This window comes from Nuphar pumila, chromosome 17 (genome assembly GCF_984573655.1).
Source record: "Nuphar pumila chromosome 17, dmNupPumi1.hap1.1, whole genome shotgun sequence".
In the NCBI taxonomy this organism is placed as follows: domain Eukaryota; kingdom Viridiplantae; phylum Streptophyta; class Magnoliopsida; order Nymphaeales; family Nymphaeaceae; genus Nuphar; species Nuphar pumila.
The window spans coordinates 82,003,087-82,030,971 of record NC_143265.1 but is presented as its reverse complement, the minus strand read 5'-3'; the positions used below and the strand labels follow the sequence as shown (position 1 = coordinate 82,030,971).

Sequence of the window (27,885 nt, the reverse complement as noted above, 5' to 3'; positions counted from 1 at the left end):
CCGTACAAACAGGCGGAGCACCTCACAGATGCCCCCCCCCCTAAGACATCGGCATCATTCAGAATTTTCAATTATTCTGTTTGTGCAGATAAAACTCGCATTCAGTATACCAGAACAGCTCCATTCTAAAGCACTAGAGTGATGATGTCTAGGGCCACAAGGAGAGCTTGGTCAGATTACCAAAGAGAAATCCTACGTCTCTCTAGGAACACACGAGGCACATAGTGCAGAGACTGTATTAATAGCATAATGAGCACCTATGCACCTTCAGGTTTGAAGCAACAGCCAAAAGCAAAAGGGAAAACAAAAAAAGGCATATTAACAAAATTTGGTCGTCCATTACATCATGTCATGCTCAAATATATGGAATATACAAACTAATAAAGTTCGACCAGATTCAATACTTAACCTTCTAAAGCCACATACTGATATGGGTAGAAAACCGAGCTGACAACTATTAAGCATATATGAAAAATACAAGTCAGACAAAAACTAGATTGATGTGCTGAACTAGTTAACTTCTTTTTGAATTGCACATGAAACCCAGATATTACAAATAACATTTCCTCACGGAAGAAATATATACAAAATTAAAATAGCTGGAGCCTATCTAAACAGGCACATTCATGTGGATCATTTTTAGAAGATTACATGCCTAAAGCACCAATAACAGTACATGTTAGCCGTCAAGGGGCGAGTAGTTTTGCTCATGGCAGCAGAAGCTTCTGTCAGGTCAAGATAAGTGTAGCCTAGTGCAAAAAGCCAACGTCATCTTCCTATGGCAGAGAAGCGTTGAACCACACAACATGGAACCATCCTGCACACAAGTGTGAATGGGAGCGACTGCTACAGTAATTTTTTCTAATTTTCTTCAGTTACAGCTGCACTGACTAAATAATTTTACCTCAAGCTTTAAAGTTCAAACACTGAACATGATTTCTAAAGCATAGCTCATCCTTGGAGGAATGCAAGAGCTATCTTTGCAAGAAAAGAACAAGCACCTGGAGCAAATCACAACTATTGAATGGAAGTGAAGGAGCTATTTGTATAGAGTCTATAGACCTTATAAGAAGAGCAGTGCCTGACCCCTCTTTCCACCCGATCTTTTTCCTCAGATGATTCCTTGTCTGGTTGTTTTCAGAATAACAAGTTGCACAACCTCGACTCAAAAAGAGTAGAGCAAGGCAAACTACAGAAACCAAACTCAAGGAAAACACTAGAAGAGCACAAACTTGCAACCCCCCAAAGGCACGGCTGATACAATGTTCCAAGTCATAACAAAGTGACCAAACACTATTCAAATCAATGCTAAGCCAATGGACACAGTTACACGCTTGCATGCCTGATAATTGGACAACAACACTGGTTGTTCAGGCAGCTAGCTGGGAACGCAATAAAATTAAGGTCGCCATTATTACACAGCAGCAGATATCAGGTTCAACTCGCTGTTGCCATTAGCAATGCAAGAAACATCAAACAGGTTGGATTACATTTTTGAAAGAGAAAAATATTACAGGACCAACTTGATGAGCCAGATGAACATGACCCGACAGCTAGGGATGTTGATGCGTTGGATGTTATCCAACATCCGAGCCGAATTCGTCTCTGATTAATCAGATTCAGTAAAGAAAACAAAATCCGATTAATAATCAGACCTGGATTTGGTTTGGGATTTCTTAACCGAATCTGGCGGAAATCCAATTCAAAGACATCCAAATCTGATAATATTATTTAATCAGATTTAGTATTACGTTTTCTTCATCTGAATCCTATTAGTTGGATCTGGTATCAACCAAATCCAAACCGTCTACATCGTGCCTGACAGTGGCAGGCGCCCACCCTCATCTGGAGAGGCATGCAAGCATTTCCCCCAATATCTGTATCTTCTTCCTTCCTAAAACAACGCTTTATTGTACACGGACAATCACAGAGAGAACATCTGGGTTTCCTTGTCAGTCACCATATCACTAGCTTGATGGTTACCCCACGATAAATCAATGAAGGGCCCAATGATCTTTCCCCCTTTCGGACTTTCCCACCCAGTGCCACAAAATTATTTCTTGTCATCAAAGCAATTCTTCAAATGGAGAGAAGAGACATTCCCATGTGTACTCATGTCAATTCAGATGCACAAATTTTTGCTCCACTTAATCATGTATAATGGTTTATTAAGCTTTCACATACAGACTACATGGATATTAAGTAAATAAATCCACCAGTTTTCCCATGGGCAAGATGAACAACTACAACAACTATTTCCTTAAAATTCTGTGCCAAGTAGAAACTAAACCTAACAGACAATATTCTTGACCATTGAAACTGATTCATCAAAGAAACACATGGGAACAACAACAGCATAACATGAATATACAAAAATTCAACATGGCCAATGTCAAATACTGAAGGGATGACAAAGTCCCTTAGCACCTGTCTCCACAAACTCCTATTTTTCTGAAAGCATTTTGTGCATGGCGCCCTAATTTAGCAATTTTGTGCTGGGCAACAGAACTACTGCTAGTCATCAGTCAAGTTGAACTCAGAAATATTGCTTGCCTCACTATATTACCCAACATCAAACCACTTTCAACACCACAGGTAAATGAAGCAGAAGCAGATGAATAGCAAACCCTTTGGAATCACTTCAGAGATACAAAGCAAGCAACAGAGAATAGAGGAATTTTATTCACTCCAGTAATCACTTATTCACTATAAGTAATCAATATTAATTAGTAAAACTGCCTACAAGACATCCAACTGTTAACACACACCAACCAAAAAAATGTATAGAATTCGTGGAGGAACTCTAACCATCAGACATGCTAGATTCTGTACTGCAAAAACACTTGTAGCCAAACATGGAACCGTATTAATAAGTCTCTATATGATACATAATGAAACAGTCAAGGATCATCAAAGATTCTCAAGCAAGAAACATGATATCCATGGAGCATATCCTTCACTGAGCCAAAAGTTTGCCCAACCACATAACATCGTTAAACAATACTTGGCAAAGTCTCAATGAGCATCACGATCAATACGCCCCATCCAGACAACAATTTTAAGTCCCAATTCTCCAAGATTAAGCATCTTTCATCGAGCCTTCACACCAGAATGATGCACCAGAAAAATCATCCAATGTCTTTTTCATGGCTTGCAACACTTGATGATCCTCAATGCTGGAATTCAACTTATTACATGCTCTTGTATTCCTTCAATCTAAGTTCAATAATGCTAGCCAGATATCCTTGGACCGGCACCAAAAGTTCCTAATCATCCACAAGTTCTCTGGCTTCAGTAAAAACTTTAGATGAAGTACAGCAATAAGGACTTCATTTCACGGTAATAAACATCACTCCAGTGATCAAAAGTGAAACCTTTTCCAAGTTCAGCCCAAGCAAACCACTATGAGAAATCATCCCTAATATTGGGATTAAGTCGAAGAAAGCAAGATTGTCCCATGATCAAATCAGCAAACCATGATAAAATACTGGGACGTGTCTGGACGTAATTCACTCCATATTAAAATATTAATTCAGAGAAATTTGACTCAGTTAAAAGTATTCATGAGATTTTTTTGGAATAACTGAACAAAAGGGTGACGAGATACAGCTTAAACCCATTCAAAGGAACCCACAGGATGACACTTAGGGTCAACAACTTCCAGTCACTCATAGTTGGCACAGCATCCTCAACAAAGATTACAATCAGGACAAGTACTGCATCTATAACACCAGATAGCATGAGCACAATCTACATTAGAATCTTATAGTCCATCAATCATACTTCCTAGACACAAAGGATGAGATTGTCAAGATCCACATAATACTGGACATGCTTTGGATCTGAGAATCACCCATTTTGGTCAAAAAATAGATCATTGAAAATAAATCAGACAATCCAAGGCATGTTTATCATCTCAGATTCACATTGTAAGGTACAATATACCTAATAATGCAAGGAGCTGAAATGACATACTACGACAACTATGTGAGTATGTATCTAATTGACTTTTAAAGTAGCAAAGCAAAACCACTACTAGGCTCCAATCTAGACTCTTCACACATACAAAGAAAACCTTGAGAACTTAAATATGAAGACATGATACTAATGGTAAACGGGTTGGTGCTGCATTTGATTTTAAGTTGGATCATCCAACGCCAACCAAACCAAATGCCATATTATCTGAATCCCACGCCAGCCTACATGCAACGCACAAGAACAGGTAATTTGATTAGAAGTTAGGTTTGACCATGTAAGGTCACTACCAAGAAATTATGACCATGCAAATGGACGGTTTGACTGATCCATTGGGATATGCTTTTGAAACCATTCTGTGAATGGAAAAGAAAAGGAAAGGATCCCTTAGGAAATTCAATGGAATCAAAGAGCAAGGACTGCTTGGCTTTAGGAGTGAAACAAAAAAACCTTTACAACAAGGCCTGATCAAGGCAATAGATGAATAATATAAGGTTACTGATGTTACATGCCCAATTTTTGGACAAGAGGCCCTAGTTAAGCCCTCCCACTTCTTTGCAGGCCTATATAATCAAACTCTTGGGACTTTGCAGTCTTCCAATGTGATCATTTACCACACATATTTTATTAAAACCATCTAGGAGAAAACTAAAATCATCAATTAAGAACAGGTGCATGACAAAACACCAGCATAGTTTTACTCTTGCAATGAATAGTGGGAGATAAGCAACGACAAATAGCTTGAAAATCTCTGAAGAATTTACTTTTCACTTTCTCATTCCATGTATTAAGAAGACTGATAGAATAAATGTGCCCCATTAAAGTTAGCAAAGCAAGCCTTTCAAAGCCACCAAAATTCTTTGAGGTGACTTCCAATTAAACTTTCTTCCACAATGACCTTCCGACATCATTCATATGATGCACAAACTTTCATACAAAATACAATGCCATCAACATGTATACACGCCCTAACACTAATCAAACACAAAGCCAACCTAACTCCTTAAAACAAATTTCTTAAGCAAAATCTATGTCACAAAGGTTCTGGTGCAGATGAGGGTATGGGTGCGGATGTAGCACTTTAAAAAACTTGGGTGCGGGGAGGGTATATATATATATCACATGGGTGCAGGTGCGGGGGTGCGGCACTTTCAAAAACCTTGGGTGCAGGGGTGTGGCAGGGGCAAAAATGTAATATATATATATATATAGAAATATATATATATAGAAGGGGGTCTGGGGGTCCCCCGACGTGGTTTTTTTTTAAATTCCGCAGCCCATTTCATAGGGCAAATTTTAAAAAAAAAATCAAAAACTGGACCGAAATGACCCTGGGTGCGGTCAACGCACCCAGGGTCGGGTTGGCCGCACCCGCATCGAGTCGACGCGGGTGCAGCACCCTGCTAGCCGAATCCCTGTGACTTTTATATATATATATATATATATATATATATATATATATATATATATATATATATATATTAACAGTTTTAAGTTAACACTACGTGTATGTGTGTGCATTTATGTATTTATATATATAATATAGATAAAAAATGGACTTGACTAGGGTTAACTGAATCTACTTTTGGATAGAAATGGACCTCAATGTGGTTGACTTCACCTAACACAAAGGAAGTTGTATCCACCCGCCTGGGTGCGGGTGTGGTGCCCTGTTAGAAGAGGGCGTGTTACATAGAGCAAAATTTATCAATATGCCCTTCATTCCAAATTCAATCTGTAAATCCCCGAGACCATTTAAAACAAGAAACTTTCGTTTTAGGGCAGAAATCCCATATGAAAGCACAGAACGATCCAAGCATGTTCTTTCACTTACAGGAGTGGAGGAAAATGACGACTCTGATAAGATAACTGGGTTGCCCATGAGTAGACAGAGGAAGCAACAAAGTTCACTTTTCAAGTATTAGTGAAGTCAATCCATAAAGCCTCCCAAAAGGTAGAGGAAGCAAAGCATGTAAGTAAATCACTGAGCGAGTGAAGCAAAATAACCCCATGAGACTTGGAAGTGAGGAGCAAGACTTTGAACATATCATCATCCTATTATATTCATCTATGAATGCGCTTCGGACAATGACAACATAGGCCTACTTATAGCATAGCAAGCAAATGGGTCTACTCAAAAGTAGCAATAAAAGAGGGTCATGACAAATCATCTACTCAAATGAGCTTCGTCGCCTCAAGAGCTCCACTAAATTCAAAGAAAAAAGAAATTCAGGCTTTGCTCATACCATAAAGCCAATCCTTGCAAAGCCTTCCACATTGCGCATATTGCTTTGTGTCTTGAAGTTGCTTGTGCTTTAAGGTTTACTGGAAAATAACCCCTTTAGGTACATATTTTCAAATTTTGGTCATCAAAATTGCGTTCTAGAATTTGTTTTCATATAAACATCTTGATGCAAACAGATTATAGCACCAAGGCTTCAGTTGGTTCAGAAGAGGTCAAAGTTATGTTAATTGGACACTGACACAGGTATCAGTATCGAACACGGAACGAAGTGTCAGACATGAGGAGTCTTAAAAAACTAACACACACACACACACACACACATATGGGTTAATATTTGGTACTATTGAAGGCATGGAACTATTGAGTATAAATCACTTTCTTTTTATATTTTTTAGATGTTCTTTGTAGATCAGACCTTATGGATGTGATCTACAATGTTTGTTTAGTAGAATATGAGTTTTGAATCATGTGATTGTGACCTATAAACAGGCCCTTTAAGGGCTTCAAAAATCAATGCCCCATGATCCACTAAAATTTCACAACTCAAAAAAAATCATATTTTTAGATTGAAATAACATGATCTGTGGTTCGATCCTTGGCAAACAAAACATGCTGAACACGTCTATGTGGTGAGATTGAGATGATAAAGCTTGAACCTATGTTTTCAGCTCAATAGTTCGTCCTTCAATAGCACCAAATGTTAACCACATATATATAGGAGAAAAGAGAGAGAAGCAAAATATAATACAAAAAAAGTGTTAAATCAAATAAAAATGTGTATCCATTTTTATTTGACATTGATCATTGATAATTTACAAGAACATGAATATGTCCTAAGTAGCCCAAGACATCTAAACATATCCTAAACTAGATACTTCGTATCCAAAGCATTTAAGTGTATCCTATTTGGATACTTCACGTCCAAAACACGAGAAACTCCATCTCCAAGACACCTAAATAGTGTCTTAAGTTGAACACTTTGTGTCAATGACACACCTAAAAGTGTCCTAAACTGGATATTTTGTATCCCAAGGTATTGCACACTTTGTATCTAAGCTTCAAACATTATGTTATAAACTGGACACTTCATGTCCAAGTGTCGGGCATCGCGTGTCATGAATTGGACACTTTGAGCCCAGGTGTTGAACACTTTGTGTCCCCTTGTCGGGCACTCAACACGTGCCCATTTCCCTGGACACTTATACTTCAAAAATCCGTGTGTCCATGGTGTGTCCAGCCGTGTCCATGTCCAATGCTGACAGGTTCAGTGCCTAGAAGTGTCCATGTAGCATAGGGTCAAAGCTAGAGAGAACATCGTGTGCATTCAGTAGCAAGCATTTCTTTAGAAAGGACATCTTTGTGTTCTTTCTTTGTCAAATTTGATAATTGTGTTCTGCATGTGAGGGTTGCTACTTGCCACACATGAAAATTTACATCAAAGGGCATGTTGATGCACTAGGGTCATTTTCCAACTTTTAATTAATATGGTTTTGTCAAAGGGCTTTATGTATAAATGGCACCTGAAAACATTTTATGTGAAGTTTCCTTGTTATCTTGCTTTAACAAGAAGGCCTCCATAGCGGACTTCATGGTTATTCAAAGCATAATTGTATACAAGGTGTCTTTGCTTCATCACTTTGCAACTACAAAAGAAAAAAATGATTCACTGAGTCAAAAACTCGTTTTAACTCTTTTGTATCCCTTTTCATGGTTTTTGGAAACAAAAGACTGAGAAGCAAAGCTTACTTCATATGCCATAGACCATAAGGGAGGGGATTACCCAAACTCCAAAAAACTTGGTGCACATCCCACTAAAATTACATTATTGAGGGAGCACAACTCCCTAAATCTGGGAATTCTGAATTCTTGTTTGTTTATCGTGTTCCCAATCAACAAAAATGACTACCTTCTTAGATGGGGAGCTCATTTCCAATTATTTGGAACCAGAGGTCCAATAACAGTCTAAAAACCCGATGAGTGACAAGTGATTCGTCCACATCATCCAAGTCAACCTGCTTACTGGGTCAACGATGTTGGTTGACTTGGTCCATATGTATCCACCGTCATAGCATCAATATTTTACGTTTTAATTATGCATGATTAACATCCTGCATATAGGAACTATGATGATAGAGATTATTTTAATTTGTTTTATTGGCAAATGAACCTATTCTCAAGCTAACAGTCATTATAATGTAGTGTTTCTAACTATTCTAATCATTATGATTTGCTAATTTAGATATTTTATGTTGTTTTTACACAAAAAAAATGATTACTTTATGTATATCAGCATTTCATAGCCAGCATAGTTGCTGCACAATCAGTACAAGTTTGGGCCAGTTGACTAGGTTGGAATGTCATTTGGATAACAGACTCGGTTGTCAAAAGCGCTAGTCGGAGCCCAGGCGGAAGACCCATAAAAGGACTAGTCAAGGCCTAAGCGGGACCAAAAAAATAAAACATCAAGAAAAACAAAAAATTTATAATAAATAGTTAAATTTAGTAACAAACATATGATTTTAACTATGGATGAAGTGTGCAATTCAGTGTAACATGTCGCAAAATTCATAAAATTGCATAATATTGAACATACACCAAAACTTGGGGCACACCATCTGATAAATCTATATATACATAGATACATATACATATAGATAGAGAGAGAGAATGAGGATTATCCTACCCCTGTTTAGTTAGGTCACTGGACCCTCCAAAAATCATAGTTTCTAGATGTTTTATACTTTATCTTAACCATTAAATGTGTTTATGATGGTTGTTGAATGGAGAGCATGTAATTGATTAAGCATCTTCATGGTTAGATGTGTATTTTAAATAGATAAAAAAAATCATCGGTTGATATCGTACTAAAATTTTATGATAAAATGTTCACATTTTTTACATCAAATCAATTTGAAACAAAGCTTGTTTCTCAATAAATAAGTATTAATAAACACATCTAATTGTTCAAATTGAGCATAAAACACCTAAAACTCTGATATTTGGAGGGTTTTAGCAGTGACGTAAAGAAAAAGGGGATAGTATAAACTAGAGTTGTCAGTCGGGGAAGCGAAAGTGAAAAGCGAGGCACTTCCAAAATTTTAGGAAGCAGGAAGCGCAAGACGACTTAGAAGTAAACCATGAGTCGTCTCGAAAGTGAGAAGAGAAGCGAACCGGAAACGACCTAGGAAGCGGAGGAAGCAAAAGAAAAAAAAGAAAAAAAGGAAAAACAAGAAAAAAAATAAAAAATGGGAGGCAAGGGGAAAGCGCGCTTCTCAACACATTACGTACTTTGAAAAAGAACTCTTCCCCAGGTCCTATGGTGCTTCTGGTAACTTTGGGATGAACCATGTTCTATATATATATATATATATATATATATATATATATATATATATATATATATATATATATATGGGTTAATCTAACATTAAACTAGTTGTGTTTAACATTAGATAGATTCAACTTTATCAAAGTGACTGAAAACCACTAAAAGAATGAAACTTTTTATAATGCATGTTTATTTTTATGGGCATTATAGGTGTTTTGAACTTTATGAGTCTATCAAAGTTACCTTTTTTATTTAAAAAAGAAATCATATATTATTAAAAAATGCCTTCTTTTAAGATTATTTAAATGAAATTCCTCCACCACAAAATCATATAGGATGGGGTCTCTCTAAGGTACCCCACACTACACCTCTGTGGAAAGAGGTGAAGAGCCACTAAAAGCCTCCAAGAAAAATTGGTGGATAAAGGAGGAAAGAGAAGGATTTTCGAAAATCCAAGAATGGCTCAAGCCACCTTTTTAAGGTGTATTTATAGAGGTCTTGAGGGTCATGATGAGATGTGTGGTGGACCACACATGAGGGGAGATGGAATCTTGCCCTCCACTCCAAAACTCATTTTTTCATGTTGACTCTCTTATAAAACATGTGTTGTTTTTCATAAAAATGGCATGCTACAATAAGGCCTCTACACATGCTTGCCAAATATGTTTTACCTTAGGAAAAGGGTAGATCCTTCCTTGGGATCACGAGAGGAGGCTCCTTGAGCCTGACCTCCTCATACGGATTCCAAGGGGAGTCCATATGGCAAAATCACCCCCTACATGGTTGGTTTAGTCGGTTCCATTCCAACTAAGGCTAACTAACTCAATATGTATATATATATATAATTTTAATATATATACTCTTTTATATTCATTTATTTCTTAAATTTTTGTTTTGGTAATCCCTGCCTAAGTAATTTCTATATTGGATCCCCAATTTGATCCAACTCCGAATGGTTTCGATTCAACCCAAGCTCACTTAATTTATTTAATATTTAGTATGTATCTTTTATCAACCATAGTTTGCTTAACTCACCTAGTTAATATTTATCTATTAAGGTAATTAGCCATTAGCATTGCAGAATAACAATTTTCTCTAGATGGCTAATTGGTTAACTTTCTTATTTATTTTTAACTATTTTAATAAGGTTGAATTCATCTAATTTAAACATAAGTAGTTTAATGTTAGATTAACCCTATATAGAGAGAGAGATAGATAAATAACTAAAAACAAATTTTATATGTATGTGTCTCAAAAATACATGCATACGTGTAAACAACAAAAATAAAAAAGAAGGAAAAAAGATAAAAAGGAAGAAAAAAGAAGAGTGGAGGGGCGAAAAGAGAAAGAAGAAAAAAAATAAGAAGGGAAAAATAAAAGGGCAAAAAGGAAGCATAAGAAGAAGAGGGAGAAAAAGAAAAGTCGGAGGGGTGAGAGGAAGAAGAAGAAAAGAGAAGAAAAAAATAAGGTAAAAAAAAAGCAAAGGAAGAACAAAAGGAGAAAACAAAAAAGGAAAGCTTTTGGGGTGTAAGGAAGAAGGACAAAAAATTTAAAAATAAAAAATAAATGATAACAATGTCCTTGTGGCCTAGACAGGGACAAGCTAAGCAACCTTGATCAAAAAAATAGGACCCTACCGATTAGACCCATGAGCCTAGCCGGTGGCCATGCACCTAGTCCAAAACTATGCGCAGTTGTTGACAACTAAGATAACAGTCAACCCAGTCCAAAATTAAAACCTGCGCCAACTTCAAATTGAAAAATCTTTGGGTGGGACCATCAATGGATCAACCCCATTTATCGAGTTGGATCATAGGAGATAATCATCCACTCTGAACTTAACTATCTACAAACGCAATCCAAGCTTCCGGAGTCACGCCATAAGTGATTCATGCAACAGTTTGAGTAGGTTGGCGACTAAGCACCGTCATGAACAGGACATACCTTCCTAGAAGGATTGGATTTGCAATAGCAAAGATATGGGCAAAGTCTAAAAAAGTGAGGTGGTCCTTAGCTTAGGGATCAAGGCTCCTACGTAAGCAGCATACTCACCCATTGTTCCAAATGCATCTTGGAGCAAGAACTAGAGCCCAGGCAGAGAGTAAACCAAGGACAAGCTCATGGACGTACATTACTAACAAGACAGTATGAAAGCAACATTCTTGACACCCTTGCCTTCAACCTCTCTCCACATTTAGGATACCACTTATGATCATGTGGCAAGAAATGATTGTGATGATTTCTCATGATAGAAAGACACTCTTTCAAACATTTTCTAACAAATAGTTGACAAAAATAGATGGGAGACACTACCTCTCTTAATCCACCCCACCATCATGTGGCCAATCAAATAAATAAGGAAAAGTAGAGGGGAAGATAAAGAGACCAGCAACTACATCGTTAAATGATGATTGGAAAACAGAGGGAGAGAGAGGGGGAGAGGGAGGGAAGAGGTGCTAGCGGACAGTGATGAGAGTGGTGATGAAAGGCTAGATGATAGTGATGACCACAACAATGATGATGTGTGAGCTAGAAAACATGATGGTGATGCTAGGATTATCACCATGAAGATATGATGTAAAGATGATAACCATGAAGATAATGGAGATAAGAATGTATTAGAAAAAAGACAAGGTGATGGTGATTATGACAATAATGATATGTGAACAAGAAAGAGTATGATGGTGACCGATGTTATAAATATCATATCATATCATATGATACGGTACGGTGCATGATAGTATAGCAAGCCAATGTTATACAATATACACCCCCTGAATCAGAAAATACAGTATAATGGACCATATTGGTCCGTATCGGACTCTATTGCACCATATTGTAGAGTAGTAAGATACGGATACTATTCACTTTTTTGTTGAAATTTTTCAAGTAATTTATTTTAGATCCCCTTTTGCTTTTAGTGACAACTTTTTACATAAATAAGACTTTAATAGTCTTATTCACTTATTTCATAAGCTATTTGAACAAAAAATAGAAGTTTCTTCTTAATTTAATGTGTGTAATGAAGACAAGAAAGAAGAGAAGTATTATTATAATTATTGAAACTAATTAATGAAACATTATGAAACTTCTTTTTTTTAATGCTTACTACTTAGAAATGACATGTTGCTTTCTTTCTTTTTCACTTTTTAACATTTAATTTCAAACTCCTGATACAGGTAATGGATACATTGTTAAAAAATTGCAATCATAGCTTTTACATTTGATACTCGTTACATATTTATCCGTGCCCAATTTTCATAATTAAGTTTACTTAATATTGTAGTTTGAATATTTAAATGTGTTTTATTTCTCCTTGTGGTCATATTTTTAATGTTTTCAGTTATTTTAATTTTTTATTTTTGTATTATGTGATTGTTATAATTTGTTTATTCAAAACTATTTTCTTTTGTTTGTTATCTAATGTTACTCTTTAATAGTACATCTTTTATTTTGCAAGTTGTTAGTTTGTTACAATATTGTTTCACAGGTTATAATGGTACATGTATATGTTTAACACTTAAATTTGATTTTTTCAATTTTATTCTATTTTTTAATTTTTTTCTGTTTTTCAGAAAAAATTCTGCTTTTTTGTGCTTTTTATTTTTTGTGATTTTTAAAAAGGGTTTTTTCCCATATCTTACGAAATGGCATGATCAGTCACAAATATGGGTATCGGCTATATCTCGGCAAGGCTATTTCTCGTGATATTATAGGTTTGGTGATAAATCTCGGGGCTCAAAAATAAAATATAAAATATAAAAATAACACAAATGTCATGTTGAGATAATAAAATACATATATAATAAAAGAAATAAGTAACAAATGCAAAACAAAGAAGAAAAACACATTTGAGCTGTAGAAAATAAATAAAAACAGTATCAATAATTGATAATATCACGATATTATCAAATTGGTGATCTTTTAAAAATATCGTAATATTTTACCAATAATATTTTTTACAGAAAATATACCAATAATATCGCAATATTTTGAAAATATCGCCAATATCTGTGACTATGGGCACGATACACCTGTATCGACAACCCTTCCAATACAATAATTACAACATTGATAGTGACAACGATGATAGTGGTGGTAGTGTGTGTGTGTGTGTGTGTGTGTGTGTGCGTGCACGCATGCACAGACATGTGAGAAAGAGGGGTGATGCTGATAATAGAGAGGACGTGGTGATGATGTGAAAGAAATAAGGTGATACAGAAGAACAAGGAAAAATAAGCACTTAGCAAAAGATGGCAATGATGATGATAATAAGAATGAGATGGTAGTGGAAGCATTGTGGGGATGGTACAGTGATATAAATGGGTGGGATGAGGATTGATGATGGTTGCAGTGGTGAGATGGTGATACCAATAGAAACAAATGATGATGATGATAGAGAATCAGTACATGTACAAAACAGTTATATGTCATCCATAGTCCAAACAATCCTAATCATTTGCCAGAAACTATAACCAAAAACCTACCCACCCAAACTCCCATTACCAGGTCAAGCAAAGCCTAAGCTAACTCGTGTCGTTCAAACATATAATTCAGACGTCAACAGCAAGTCCAGTCCAGAGTTTGTTGTAGACAAACCATCCTCAAGGGCTAGAATACAAAAAAAGCTTATTGCACATAAACAAACCATTTGTAGCAGAACGACCTGTCTCCAGATTAGGGGAGCTAGATACATTTGTAAAGTAAAAAGGACAATCTGGCTACCAAAGCTTAATCATCCAAAAGCCTTTCTACATATCATTTGAAAAAAAAACAATAAAACTGAGGTTAGCAAATAAACCCCACGGTATCAACTGTCACAGCATGTATACTGAAACCTATTCCCAATCTCCTCCCTAATTATTCCATAAAACAAGATGTCACAATGTTCTCAATTTCCTGTTGGGATACAAACCTGCTAACCTTGCAAGGAAAACTGCAAAACTAGAACACTAACATTCTAGTATCATATCAAGCAGAGAATTGTTGAGGTCGCCATCTTCATAGTTTGAATTGATAATACAACGGTTTTAGAAAATGGTACTTGCACCTATTTTTACTCTTAAAGAGCAGCTACAGTGAAGTGTTGGGTGAATGAGGCATGATTAAATTAGTAAACATGAAATTTGCAGAATCTTTTTTTTTAGAAGTTTGATGTTAACAAAGAGAAGAGCCTATTGGCCACACAAGAGTTACATGTTGGCAGTGAAAAAAATTGAAATGTTGAAAGAAATAGAATGCTTTTAGCAGATCTGGCAGCATGTGATTCAGGGGACATGTCTCAGGAAGCCAAGAATGCTGCGTAGGATGGTTGTGTTGAAAAATGGAGCTTAGATGAAGATGTCTGAGGTATAAGTCGAGAGAGAAATAACCATGATTTTAAGCAGGAGAAAATATTCAACATTGATGGTAGGATTTGTACAAATGGCAGTTTGTATGTTATTGATAAAGAGGCACCTTCAGCAAGCCAGAAAACTTTGTCTGGGGAGTTGGGGGCTGGGAATTTAATGTGTGGACATAAAGATGCTTCTCCAGGTCAATGTGATGAAGGGAAAAGGCTGGAACCGTTGCAAGATTCAACAAGTGGTCATGTTAGTTCAGAAATGAACTACGAGTCTTGCAGAAATGATTCCAAGAATGTTGTCTTAAGTGTTGAAATGGAAGAGCATGGAAAGGGCATCGGCCCAGGCCTTGGCATTGGTGTCGATGCTCCATCTCTTCTTAAACCCCGTTCTCCAATTTCCAGGGATAGTTCAAGTTCAAGGAAGCACAAAAATAGAGATTATTTTGACAGCAAAAGCGAACACTCTGGTGATTCAACATGTGACTTTTTGAAGTAAAAGTTGATCCAGAATTGAAAGAATTTAAAATAAATGGTTTGAGAAATAAGAATCGTTGTCACCTGAATCCTCCAGTGATAAGTACGGGAGAAGGTCCAGTCTCCATCTAATCATGTTGTTCCTCGTGACACGGACCATTCAATATCTCATTATTATAAAAGGGAATGGACATCCCAAACCAAGGATAATTTAGATGACAAAGATTCTATACAGGTATCTGATTCTCATGATTACAAGATAAGAATATCTAAGGATAAGGACCAAGCAAGACACTTGCATGATAGAGAAGACACAAAGAATGTTGGAAACTGCGGCAAGTCTGTTAATCACTAAACACTTGAAAATAAAGAGGATTACTATGGTAGTAGGAATCATTATGTAGATATGGACAGGGAGCATGATTTCAGTAGAGGTACTAGCAGGGATAGATCTCGAAATAGTGTTTCTAGTAGGCATGGTGAATGATTCATGACCCATGGCAAGCTGACAGGAAAAACATGATTTCCTAATGACTCAAAAACAAAATACATCCACTCTGGCAACTCAAATAAATTGAGACACATTGTTCTATGGGGAAAAGGGAAATAAGCCAAAACAGAATGCACTAGAGTCTAACAACAAGGTTATGACACACAAACGCTAAGTTATCTTAATGAAATAAATTTTGAAGAAACGTCCCAGACATTAAGAAACTTTCAGGCCTGTTTGATACGCAGGACAATCCCATGCAGTCGGGGCACCGCAGCCCCACGCAGGATAGTCCCGAGCGTTCATTTAAGGGATGTGATGCTGCCCGGCTTATCCAGGCAGTGTTTGTCCAGCTCATCAAACGCAAAGTCAAGGAAAAGAAGTATCAAGAAGCAAACTTGCACTGATATGAGTGCACCCGGGATGAAACAGGCAAATAAGAAATCATAGAGCTTCCAGTAGTAATATGTCAGCAATGTGTATTTTAAGCACAAGTGACCAGGGAACAGATCAAAAGCTGTTAAAAGTTCAAGAACCCCTATAAGAAAGAAACAAATATCAGGATGAAGATAATCTCACAAGGAAAAGGACATACAACATGCAAGCTCAAGTTTGAATACTTACAGCATGTAAAAGACAACAGCAGTCATCTGCCCTATAATAAAAAGGCAGTACATCATGTCAGAAGAAATTTTGCTAAAAATGGAAAGATAAATGATGATAGCTTTATAGTATAGATAATCTTTGATGAAATTATATTCAATTTGTATTATAAAAACTATAAAACATCATTGATAATTTGATGGAATAAAATCATAAGAGAGCAGCGGACTATTCACCAAATAATCAGTGCTGCATCACAAGAGCCACGCGCCCATCCAGCTCCAGTCCAAAAAGCCTCCAGGACCACCAAATGAATGTCAGATTGGGAAGATGTATAACAGCAAGGAGCATATTATGAAGAGAAAGAAACTATTTTTTATTAACCACATTAATTACAATCTAAACAGTAGACAATAACGCCTTCACAAAGCCAATCACAATTGGGACTAATGGAGACCCTGAAGCTATGCTTCTAGCATAAGGGAACATTTAATAGCCCAAAAGCTCAGATAATTGAGAAAGGACAGACCAATCACTCTGAAAAGTCTATCACAATCTACAGTTAGAGCATGCACTAAACTTTTGAGTACTGAGCTACCCAGCAAACAAACCAGGGTACCTTCTTGCTGCGGACCTCTAAGCATCAAAAGCATTGATATATCTGCCTCAGAGAACTGCCAGAAACCCTGAATGAGAGACACAATTAGCACCCTCCAGGACTAGAAGAAAACAACTAAAGGAAAGAGGTTTATCTAGAGAATAAAAAAGGAAGTATCATTTCATTTAAAACACAAACATGCTAACACTGCTCAATACAAACCAGAATGAAGTGCCCAAGTAGCTCACAGTTTTTTTTTCTTTTTTCAGAACAGTGATACACACAAAAAACAAAGAACAAAGGCCTAAATGAGGCGGGTCTGATTATTCCCAATTTAAATTTGAATTGTCACAATAAATACACAATGCATTCAAAACCTGTGTTTTCAGTCATAAGAAGCTGAGGTTCAAGGAATTCAAAGACTAGAAAAAAGTGTACGCATTCATAGAGCTCATTATCATAAATGATTTACAAGAGATGAAAACGCCTTTGGCGAGTTATCTTACAATAGAAACAGAACATATTCGACTGAAAAGACTCGCCAAGTAGGAAAGCTCCAACGAGTGGTTGTCTCAGGTTCATCCTCACCAAGAAGTCTGCATTGCTTTCTCTTGGTCCGGACAGCAAAGATACAGACAAGCAAATGCCCAATCATCAGATGAACTGAATAAAAGATTGAAATGTATAGCTAACTCAACAGCAGTTCTGGGTCAGAAAATCAGCATCTTTATTCACTTGCCCGTAATGAATGGATGACTCAGTGCTTGAGATACTGTCATTCTTTTTTCTGGATCTAGCACAAAGATTCTATCAAGCAGATCTTTGAAATTGGCCAGCATCTTGGGATCCTCCCCAGGATAGCTTGCAATAAGACTATTAATATCCTTCAACTTAATGTTCATCAGCAGTCTCTTCACAGTCTGCAGCAACAATGAAATTACCAGTAAATAGATTCCCCTCCCTCTCTCTCTCACATGCACCATGTGTGCATCTGTAACATATATATAGCATACACTAATATCATATTCACCAAAATCACAACAATATCCGTGAGGGTTTTATGGAAGACCAAGTAGGCAGCTTTCTTGGGAAAGTCTCAGAATATTAAAAATAATAATCATGTAAAAATTTAAAAATCAATATAATCAAATTCTTGGAAAGCATTGCAATAATATCATGACAATGCAATACTTTTGATTTAGAGAGTCTAAATATCATAAATATCTTTGAGTTATTAGCATTTTACAAAAATAAACTTTAATAATACTATATTTTTAAAATTAACACTAAGGACACTATTTCCAAAATATAACTATATTTGGCAGCACATGATCATCCATCCATGCATGCATATGAACATGTGCATAGTGTGTGCGCACACACACACACACACAATCATGTGAACATGTGGCTGTGCATGCACACACACACATGCACGTGCACACACGGACTTCAATCATCAAAATTGAAAAGATAAAACTGATCGTATACAACAGATAATCACAAATAGATGTCAAGGAAATAAACTTTACCTTCTTTGTAACAGGATCTTCTTCAGTGGCATGGAAATTCAGATCTTGATCAAAATGATGATCTGTAAAGGCTCCCTAGAATAAAGGCAGCAACCAAAAGGATGTCAGTGGTAACCTGATCATGTTCTTGTATTCAAAATAAAACCACACTCTGTACACTAAGAAATCACACACCTTCCTCAGCATCTTCTTAGGAAAAGGGCCTTTTAATTCCATATGAAGTCGAAGCATGTCATTATTTGATGGACCCGGGAAAAGGACCTTTCCTGTATACAGTTCATACAAGCAGCAACCGACTGACCATATATCCAAAGCATGGTCATAAGGCAAGCCAAGAACTGCAGTGAAAAAAGGAGTTAAAAAACAATTCACAAACAATAAACTGTTCCATCAAAAGCATATTCAGCATATTAACAATTCCTCTAGTATATCACAGAAGATTTCCCACAACTACTCGCAGCAAAATCAAATAACCAATAAAATAAAATGAATAGATATAAATGCAGAACTTACTGATTTCAGGTGCCCTATAAAAGCGGCTAACCAGATATGGTGTAATCTCATTTTTTCCAGCAAACATAGCATTACCAAAATCACAAAGTTTCAGCACATTCTTAGTTTCGTTCACCTAAATAAAGAACCAAGCAGTCAGTAAGTAACAACTGATCAATTCAAGACCTAAAATATATAGTTGGTTTTCCTTTTTAATACCACCAAAAAAGGCGACACGTCTCAAAGCTAACAAATCCGAATACAGAATTGGGATACAAGCAGTTTTCTTTAACTCAGCTACAACTTTCTTATAATTATTTATCCAGGCTAGTAGAAACTCCATTTTTTTATATTTAAAATTCTAAATAGAGAAATGGATGTTATGAAAATGAGGGCATACCAACATGTTGTCAGGTTTTATGTCACAGTGCAGAACACCACAATTCTTAAGGTGCTTCAATGCAATGAAAAGCTGCTTTGCATATGCCCTCACAGCAGTTAGTTTAAGGCCAATATTGCGACCAAACTTCTTCAGAACTTCACGGAGATTCATATGAAGAGATTCAAAAACCAAACAAAGATGGTTACGATATTTGAAACTTGATAAAAACCTAACACAATGGCGTCTATCCTCTGGATCAGCACCAACAAGCTTATTCAAAATGTTCACCTCTTCCATACCAGCCTTGTACCTTTGACAAAGAAAGGAAGCCCATACCAAGAGAACTAATCAGCATCACAATCCATGCAATAAAACATATTAACACAACAATGAAACTATACTTGCATGGTCTCATTGTTACGTATAATTTTAACAGCTATTTCCTCAGGATCTCCTTTCCCAGCCTTAAGATCCTTTGCACGAACAACTGTTGAAAAAACACCTTTTCCGTGACCAGCAGTAATTTCATATCGGCTATCAAGCACTTCCCCTATTCGGTAACCTAATAGATGTAAAAAAAAAAATCAGATAAGAACCACATGTGAAGAAGATGTTAGGCCAAGCTCATAAAATCAAATTAGAAGATCAAAAATATCTCAAGAAGATAAAAGCCATGCACGAAGTGAAGGCGTAATCAGCTGGGAAAGGCCCATCATAGGATTACACACATCTTGACTCTTGACAATAAAGATGCAATAACTAGTGAAGCATGACCAGCCCTTGTGAGAGACAGAGGACACATATACCAGGATGCATATCTATCCAGCCCAAGTGATGGATCCCAAAAAAAAATGTGAATTTACTAATACACTTTAGCAGAAGCGGCTGTCACAACAAGATCTGACTCAAAGAAACATACTGGAAAAAGATTGATTTATGTCAGAACCAATTAACTTACAGTCCCAATCATTACTAATTGTAACCTGTTTGATATCCCATTCCATGTCTCATGCATACAAAAAAATGATGATTGAAGGCAAGCCTTCATGGGCAGTCATAGCCAGAAAGAATGATCGCCATCAACACATGTTCCATCTAATGTGGGGTCAAGTCAACAATGGAAATGCGGTCAGGCAAGTCTGTGTGCAGTGAAAGTGGGTGAAATAATAAAGAAGCACCAAAAGTTATGCAGGAGTCCCACTGGTAATGTTATCTTATGATCTCCTGAAATCCTCTCATGATTACAACAAAGTCCATAAATAATAAATAGCATGAGGAAAGACAGATTATAAGTTTGATATAAGACTTACTATAGTAGCCCTCCGAATCGTCCCAATTGTCATGAAGGCCGCTTTTATCAATTTGCAGGCCATCACCTCTTCCCTGCAAATCAATGTGTTATAAGAGAACAAAAAGAATCATGTGTCAAGAACCAAATAAAGAACAATCCATTGGATCAAGAAATCCCTTTCTATCACACAGATCATTTGAAAATCTAATTGGACGGGTAGAATAAGACAAGACATTACTTTCATAAAGTAAATTATTCTAAAGAGTTACAATAGCTTATAAATCAGATATGCTATGAATAGGAAATGTTTAAAATGCCGGAATTAGCAGGTTGGTTCAACTCCACTCTCTTCAGTCAAAGAGAAAATGGTTATCTCTGTCCAATTTACATTGTCGCAGGGTGTGACTTATCATCTGCACATAGGCCTTCTGTGGAACTCATGAAATATATCAAGCCTGGTTGCTGCATGTAGCTGATTTGGGTACCACAAGCCTTTCCAAACAATTTTATTTCAATGAGATTCTTCCAGAACGCAGAAAAACAGAGATCTGAAGGAGAAAGGCGAAACCATATGGTATTCACTCCTTCAGCCCAAATACATTCATGATAATGAAAAAGATGATTTCTGACCTTATTAATCTGGAGACCCATCAATATCCACTGCTCTTGAGGTACTAAAAGCATGCTGTTTAGAACCAACAAAATTAAATGATTTTTAAGATAGACAAGCTACAGGTACTAGGCAAGACATCGCCTCAACTAACTGTGACCAGGCACTCAACTAGGCTAGGGCTTTCAGAAAGGCCTTACCTAGGTACAGGGTAGATAGGTCATCTACTTGTCACGGTGAGAGACACAAGCATTGTTGATAATCAGTGAAATATTGAAATCGACAAAACCAAGCTATATAATCAGTGTGGAATCCTTTATATGTTATGATGCATTCAGAGTCTCAGACTATGAATCTCGAATAAGCACGGAAGGATCAGACTCCTTGAAAGCCCTATGGAGTGCCTCTTCCGTATAGCAATTAGGACTCTTAGCTAATGCCCTTTACTACACTTTAAAAAAGCATTTTGGAAGAGCTCCTCTGCAATAAGACTCTTCTTGTTGACAATATCGGAATGGCAATGATATGCGGCTTTCTTTTCTTCAATTTGTTGCTTTCATCTCTAAAGTAAAAAGAACAGAAAAGGACAACCACCAAAAGAACCAAAGCCACATGTAACAAATAAAACAACTGAATACATTAAACATCTGTGCAAGAAGCAAATAGCAAAAGATGCCTCAGTGAAGGATCAATTTTAGGTCAACTATTCAACCTCTGCATATTCACATTGTATGCTACAAAGTGAGACAAATTAAAGTTTCATGATCGAGTTTGCATTCCTTATGAGCTGGGGTTATTGATGAGGGAACTCACAGACTAAAATCCATATCCAGCTAATCCACACCACATACATCTATCAAAGAATGAGAGATATCAATCCTGATCTCAATATCGATTCTGTCACACTGCCAGATATAAGATCTTTTCACCTATATGCATAGAGTTCAAGAACACTGAAACAGTATTCACTTGGTAGCATATTAGGGGTTAATGACAATAAAACTTTGAAAACTTCTAAAGATTGATGATTGTGTTGCTGGACATCCTGTTCAGAAAGAACAGAAACATTTTTTAGCTAGCAGATTCAACAAACAGATGTGGTTCAGGGAATTCCAGCTGGCCTATGACATCATATTTTTTGCTTTGTTTTCCTAGGTTTTAACTTGTTTACTGACCATGAACTAGGATTGAAAACCACCATCTACACTATCTCTAAGTACACAAAATATTTAGTTTTTTCAGCATTAAAATTGTTGCCCTAATGAAATCGACAAGTCAGAATTTCTGGTGCTCAGGACATTCTTTAAGTCTGAATGGATCCCCATCAGAAAAATGACCAAACTGTGCATCATACATGAAGTCAGCATACACACATCTGGCCACACATGCCCAAATGTGCACGCAGATAAAAAAAGCTTTGTCTTTCAGTCCCAGATTCAACCAAAAGAAAAAATTCAACAAGCAATCATGAAAGTGTAGATCATTTTAGAGAAGCATGTCTTACCGGTTTCCGAAGGCCAGCAGGAGATTCTCCAAAAATGTCATCGCAGAACATATCTTCTGAACTCTCACTCTGCATAGAGTGACCAAATAAGAAAGCCACGATACAATGGAAGAATATAACTTTTCTAATAATAAACATTAACAAATGCAGCCACATGCAATCCAGGTCCTAAATCATGGGCCTCCAGCAATCTGCACATACCCCACATAAACACACAAGCACACTTGCATGTGCAAGCATTCATGCAAGTCGTGCATCTCCCCCTCAGCATGCCATGGTCTTTAGAAACCTCAACACCAATGTCACAACATAATAGTAAAAGATGCAAGCATAATATGAAATCATGATTTTGAAATCAACAATAATGGGAACTCAGAACATTTTGATCAACAAAAGAAACAACACATGCATTTGGCTGTGCATTTCACTTTATATATTTCAAATTAGGGATGATATCATTGACAATATACCTTTGGAGAACCATCATACAATCCCCCTTCAGCAGATGACCTCTCCAAATTTAAGGCCCCATTCGGAAGTGGCAATTTGCCAACACAAAATGTTGGATCAGCAACACAGGGATCTGATGAATCCTGTCTAATCTCAAAAGCACCAGATCCCTGATGCACAGGAGCTGCAGCAGCCCTTGCATGCAACAAATCATCACCATGCTTCTCACTATTATTGGATGTTTTCTCTGTAGATTCAAAACATTAAAATCATGATGAGTGATACGACACATAAAGTCATGGAAACAAAAAGACAAAAAATACAATGACAAAACAAAGAACATGTCCCTACCATGTTCCTGAGGTGGTTGCTGTTTGTACTTTTCAAGAATCGCTTGCCTCCTCCTTCTGCTTTCCTCTTTGATCCTGTCAATATCTTCTTCTTCTTGTTCCGCAAGCTGTAAAGCTATTCTCTCTTGAAACTCTTCCTCCTCATCTTCCTCCCTACATAAAAGGCAAGTGTCAAAAAGACAAAAGAAGCACAGACAACAAAAAAAACATGAATCATGAAGTACAATAGGTAACCATCCACCTGATCATGGCTTCTTTGACTTGCTCAATATTCACACCACTCGGATCCTTTGTCAGTTCCTTCATTCTTGAACTATACCTTCCATGTTCCTGATCATCATATTTTGAATGCCTAGAATCACTATACATACCACGCCTATGGCGATCTTCTGGGTTATCGCGTCTATATTGTTTAGACAAAGCAACCCCATCTCTTTCCCTATCTTTACCCATGTGTTTATCCCTCTCCCGCTCCCTATCCCTATCTCTGTTCATTTCCCTTTTCCCATCCTTATTGCGAGAACCGTACTTATTTTCCCAATCTCTATCCTTTTCTGAATCCTCCTCCTTGGACCTTTCCTTAGAATCATGCCTGTTCTTTCCTCCGTCTCTATCCCTTTGCCTATCCCGAGAGTCATGTATGTTTCTTTCCTTATCTCTGTCCCTTTCCCTGTCCCGAGAATCATGCATGTTCCTCTCCCTATCTTTGTCTATCTCCCTGCCCCTGTCCCAAGAATCATGCCAGCTCCTCTCTCTATCTCTGCCTCTTTCCCTGTTCCTGTCACGAGAGCCATGCCTGTTCCTGTCAATATCCCTGTCCTTTTCCTGGCCCCTATCCCATTGGTCATGTTTGCCCTCTCGTTCACCACGCCTACAAGAAACACTATTTCGAGATTTATCCCTGCTAGTACCTCTACTGAAATCATGCTCCCTGCCCATGTCTACATAATGATTCCTACTACCATGATAATCCTCTTTATTTTCAAGCATTTGATGATTAACAGACTTGCCAGAGTCTCCAACATTCTTTGTGTCTTCTCTAGAATGCAAGGGTCTTGCTCGGTCATTATCCTTAGATATTCTTATCTTGTAATCATGAGAATCAGACACCTGTATAGAATCTTTGTCATCTAAATTATCCTTGGTTTGGGATGTCCTTTCCCTTTTAGGATTATGAGATATTGAATGGTCCCTGTCACCAGCAACAACATGATTAGATGGAGTCTGGACCCTTCTCCCATACTTATCACTGGATGATTCAGGTGACAAAGATCTCCTCTTATTTCTCAAACCATTTATTTTAAATTCTTTCGATTCTGGATCAACTTTTGCATCAAATCCTTCCAAGTCACATGTTGAATCACCAGGGTGTTCGCTTTTTCTGGCAAAATAATCTCTATTTTTGTGCTTCCTTGAACTTGAACTATCTCTGGAAATTGGAGAACCGGGTTTAAGAAGAGATGGATCACCAATGCCAATGCCTTCCATTTCAACACTTAAGACAGCATGCTTGGAATCATTTCCAAGCAAAGCATTCCTTCTGCAAGACTCGTAGTCCATTTCTGAACTAACATGACCACTTGATGAATCTTGAAACAGTTCCAGCCTTTTCCCTTCATCACATTTACCTGGAGAAGCATCTTCATGTCCACACATTAAATTCTCATCCCCCAACTCCCCAGACAAGGTTTTCTGGCTTGCTGAAGGTGCCTCCTTATCAATAACATACAAATTTCCATTTGTACAAATTCTATCATCATGGTTGAATCTTTTCTCCTGCTCAAAATCATGGTTATGTCTCTCTCGACTTCTACCTTGCACGTCTTCATTTAAGCTCCATTTTTCAACACGGCCATCCCCGGAAGCATTCTTGGCTTCCTGGGACATGTACCCTGAATCACCTGGTGCCAGATCTGCTAAAAGCATTCTATTTCTTTCAATATTTCTAATTTTTTCACTGCCAACATGCAACTCTTGTGTGACAGATATGCTCTTCTCTTTGTTAACGTGTAACTCCTGTCAATACAGCAAGCACACAATAGCCAAATAAACAGTAGATACAGTACTGGAAAGAAATGAAAGCCCTACAAAAATCTGTATCCATATACTATTAGGAAACAATGCTCAATTCATGGTTTATATAAAATAAAAGAACTGTTTACATGCTCATTACATAAAAAAATGTTCCATTCTGGGGTCTGTATAAAACCAACAAACCAGCACAAGCACACTCAATCACAAATCATAAATATTTAGAGGCTCTAACAGACACAATGATCAGGACAAGTAGTGGCACGGTCAAGATTCTAACATTCATAAACACATACATGCAAATTCACCATCTCCATAAAAAAAAATCCCACTACTCACGTGAAATTGTGTTCCATTTCACCACTTACAAACTAATTTTCTATCCAACAAACTCATCTCAGGAACATCAAATCAACATCACGCCGGGACGATGTTCAGCTACAAGCAATCCTCTCCATGAAACTACCAGAAATGAATTCCTTAAGTCCATCTCAAACTGAAGCAATCTCCAACGTTTACTATGAATTTGATATGCTACAGTTTCCATGCACTGACTTGATGGAAAGGAGGTTATCATACACAAAGTAAGAATTGCGGTCCAAATACCTAAGCCATGAATCAACACATGCAAAGAAGAAATTACTAAACACAGCCAGAGCTTCCACACTAGGGACATATTACAGTGATGATAAAGCATAAGCAACTAACACGTGAAAACTCCAGGCAGCGCTCTGAGAGTAGCGACGTAAGCAACAAGAACACGAGTACCCCATTCGAATCCAAGATCAAGATTCTCCAAGTCATGATCAATTCAATCGTTTAACATATCCACAACACAAAATTCAACACAATAAAACGATTGAATAACCGCTAGCAGAACGATCCCTTCATAGTCAAAGCTATCAAATAACATCAAGAATCACAGAATTAAGAACCTCCGCCAGCCATTGCAGGAAACGAAACAGTGTCCGAAACATTAAAAATCTAAAACCATAAAACCCAGGTAACGAGGAGAGTATTTGGAATTTTACAACTACTAGCAGAAGTATCCCTTCCTAACCAAATTTATCAAATTCCATCAAGAACAATAGAACAATAAGATAGTGTCCAAACCATTAAAAGTCTATAACCTGGCTAATAACGATGTAGCAAGATAACCAGAAAACTCACCTCATCAGCAGCCTTCAGGCTGGAGGCGTCCTCCATAGCTTCTTCCGACTTGATCTCCCCAGACTCAACCTCCGAATCCACCGCCATCTTCTGAACACCCCCGGTTCCCCCGTCCTCGTCTTCAAGTATCTCGCCCTCCTCCTTCTCGTCAACGCAAGCAACCATCGCAGGACCATCCGCCCGTGGATCGCTGCCGTTCTCTTGCTCACCGCCGTACGTGTGCTTGCTCCTGTGACGGTGATGGTGATGCCGGCCGCTCCGGCTGTGGTGCTTCCGCCGCTTAGAATCGCTCTCGTTCTCGCCGCCGCCGTCGCCCGATCGGCGATGCTTCCTGTGAGAAGACGGCTCCTCCTTCGCCATGACTAGATTCCGGATAAAGAAACTGCTCGACAAGAATGAATAACAATAACGATTATAATCTTTAGATTTAGGGCTTCTACCGATGGAGGAAGCCCTCGAATCCGGGATTTCTAGGGTTTTCTTTCTCTCCTTTCTTTGTCTTCTGAGGCCGAAAAAGAACCAAAGAAGAATAAAAAACGGATTAGGGTTACGGTCGGGATCGAGGGGTTTTCTACTTTTCTTTTCTCCCTTTGCTCTCTCTGTGGCCCTCCTCACCCGCGCGAAGAGTGAAACGCAGAGACGAGTCTTTAACTTTAGGGTCGACCTCCCTCGCACGTGCGAGAACAGACGCGCAAAGGTGTGTGGCGGGTGGTTAGTGGGCAAGATATAATTGAGGGGGATAAACCGTCTATTGGTACCCGCAATAATGGGTTAGATAACTTAGTTTTGGATCACAGACTCGATCTGCCATGCCATATGAGTATTTAACATGTTTATTATGGATTTCAACTTCGAAGATCTAAAAAACAAAAATAAATAAATTTTGGATAAATTAAGAAAAATAAGAATTGATATTTTTTTATATGTATGGTGTCATATTGAATTTAATTATGAAAGATTATTAAAAAATTATGGATTTGAGCTCCTAATATGGATCTCAAACATAATCCAAGCAC

At 37.4% G+C, this 27,885-nt stretch overlaps 1 protein-coding gene across 5 annotated transcripts; it reads right to left on the bottom strand.

Annotated features, from left to right (window-relative positions):
* Positions 1-300: 300 nt before the first annotated feature.
* Positions 301-27,543, bottom strand: LOC149812495 (uncharacterized). Of its 5 annotated transcripts, none has more exons than XR_016428562.1 (16): positions 26,870-27,543; positions 23,910-25,684; positions 23,670-23,821; positions 23,339-23,565; positions 22,869-22,937; positions 20,774-20,846; positions 19,869-20,025; positions 19,482-19,773; positions 19,103-19,217; positions 18,764-18,927; positions 18,590-18,664; positions 17,564-17,977; positions 17,079-17,145; positions 16,696-16,754; positions 16,481-16,511; positions 301-447 (listed from the first exon to the last, which is right to left on the bottom strand). XR_016428562.1 is itself a non-coding variant. In XM_089993386.1 (12 exons), exons 1-12 carry the CDS (start codon positions 27,227-27,229, stop codon positions 17,789-17,791), a joined length of 3,648 nt encoding a protein of 1,215 aa, XP_089849512.1. In that variant the 5' UTR covers positions 27,230-27,543; the 3' UTR covers positions 17,483-17,788. The 5 variants fall into 5 exon arrangements, 1 of the variants encoding a protein (XP_089849512.1); XR_016428559.1 differs by having other exon boundaries at positions 432-3,266; XR_016428561.1 differs by having other exon boundaries at positions 432-817.
* Positions 27,544-27,885: the final 342 nt, after the last annotated feature.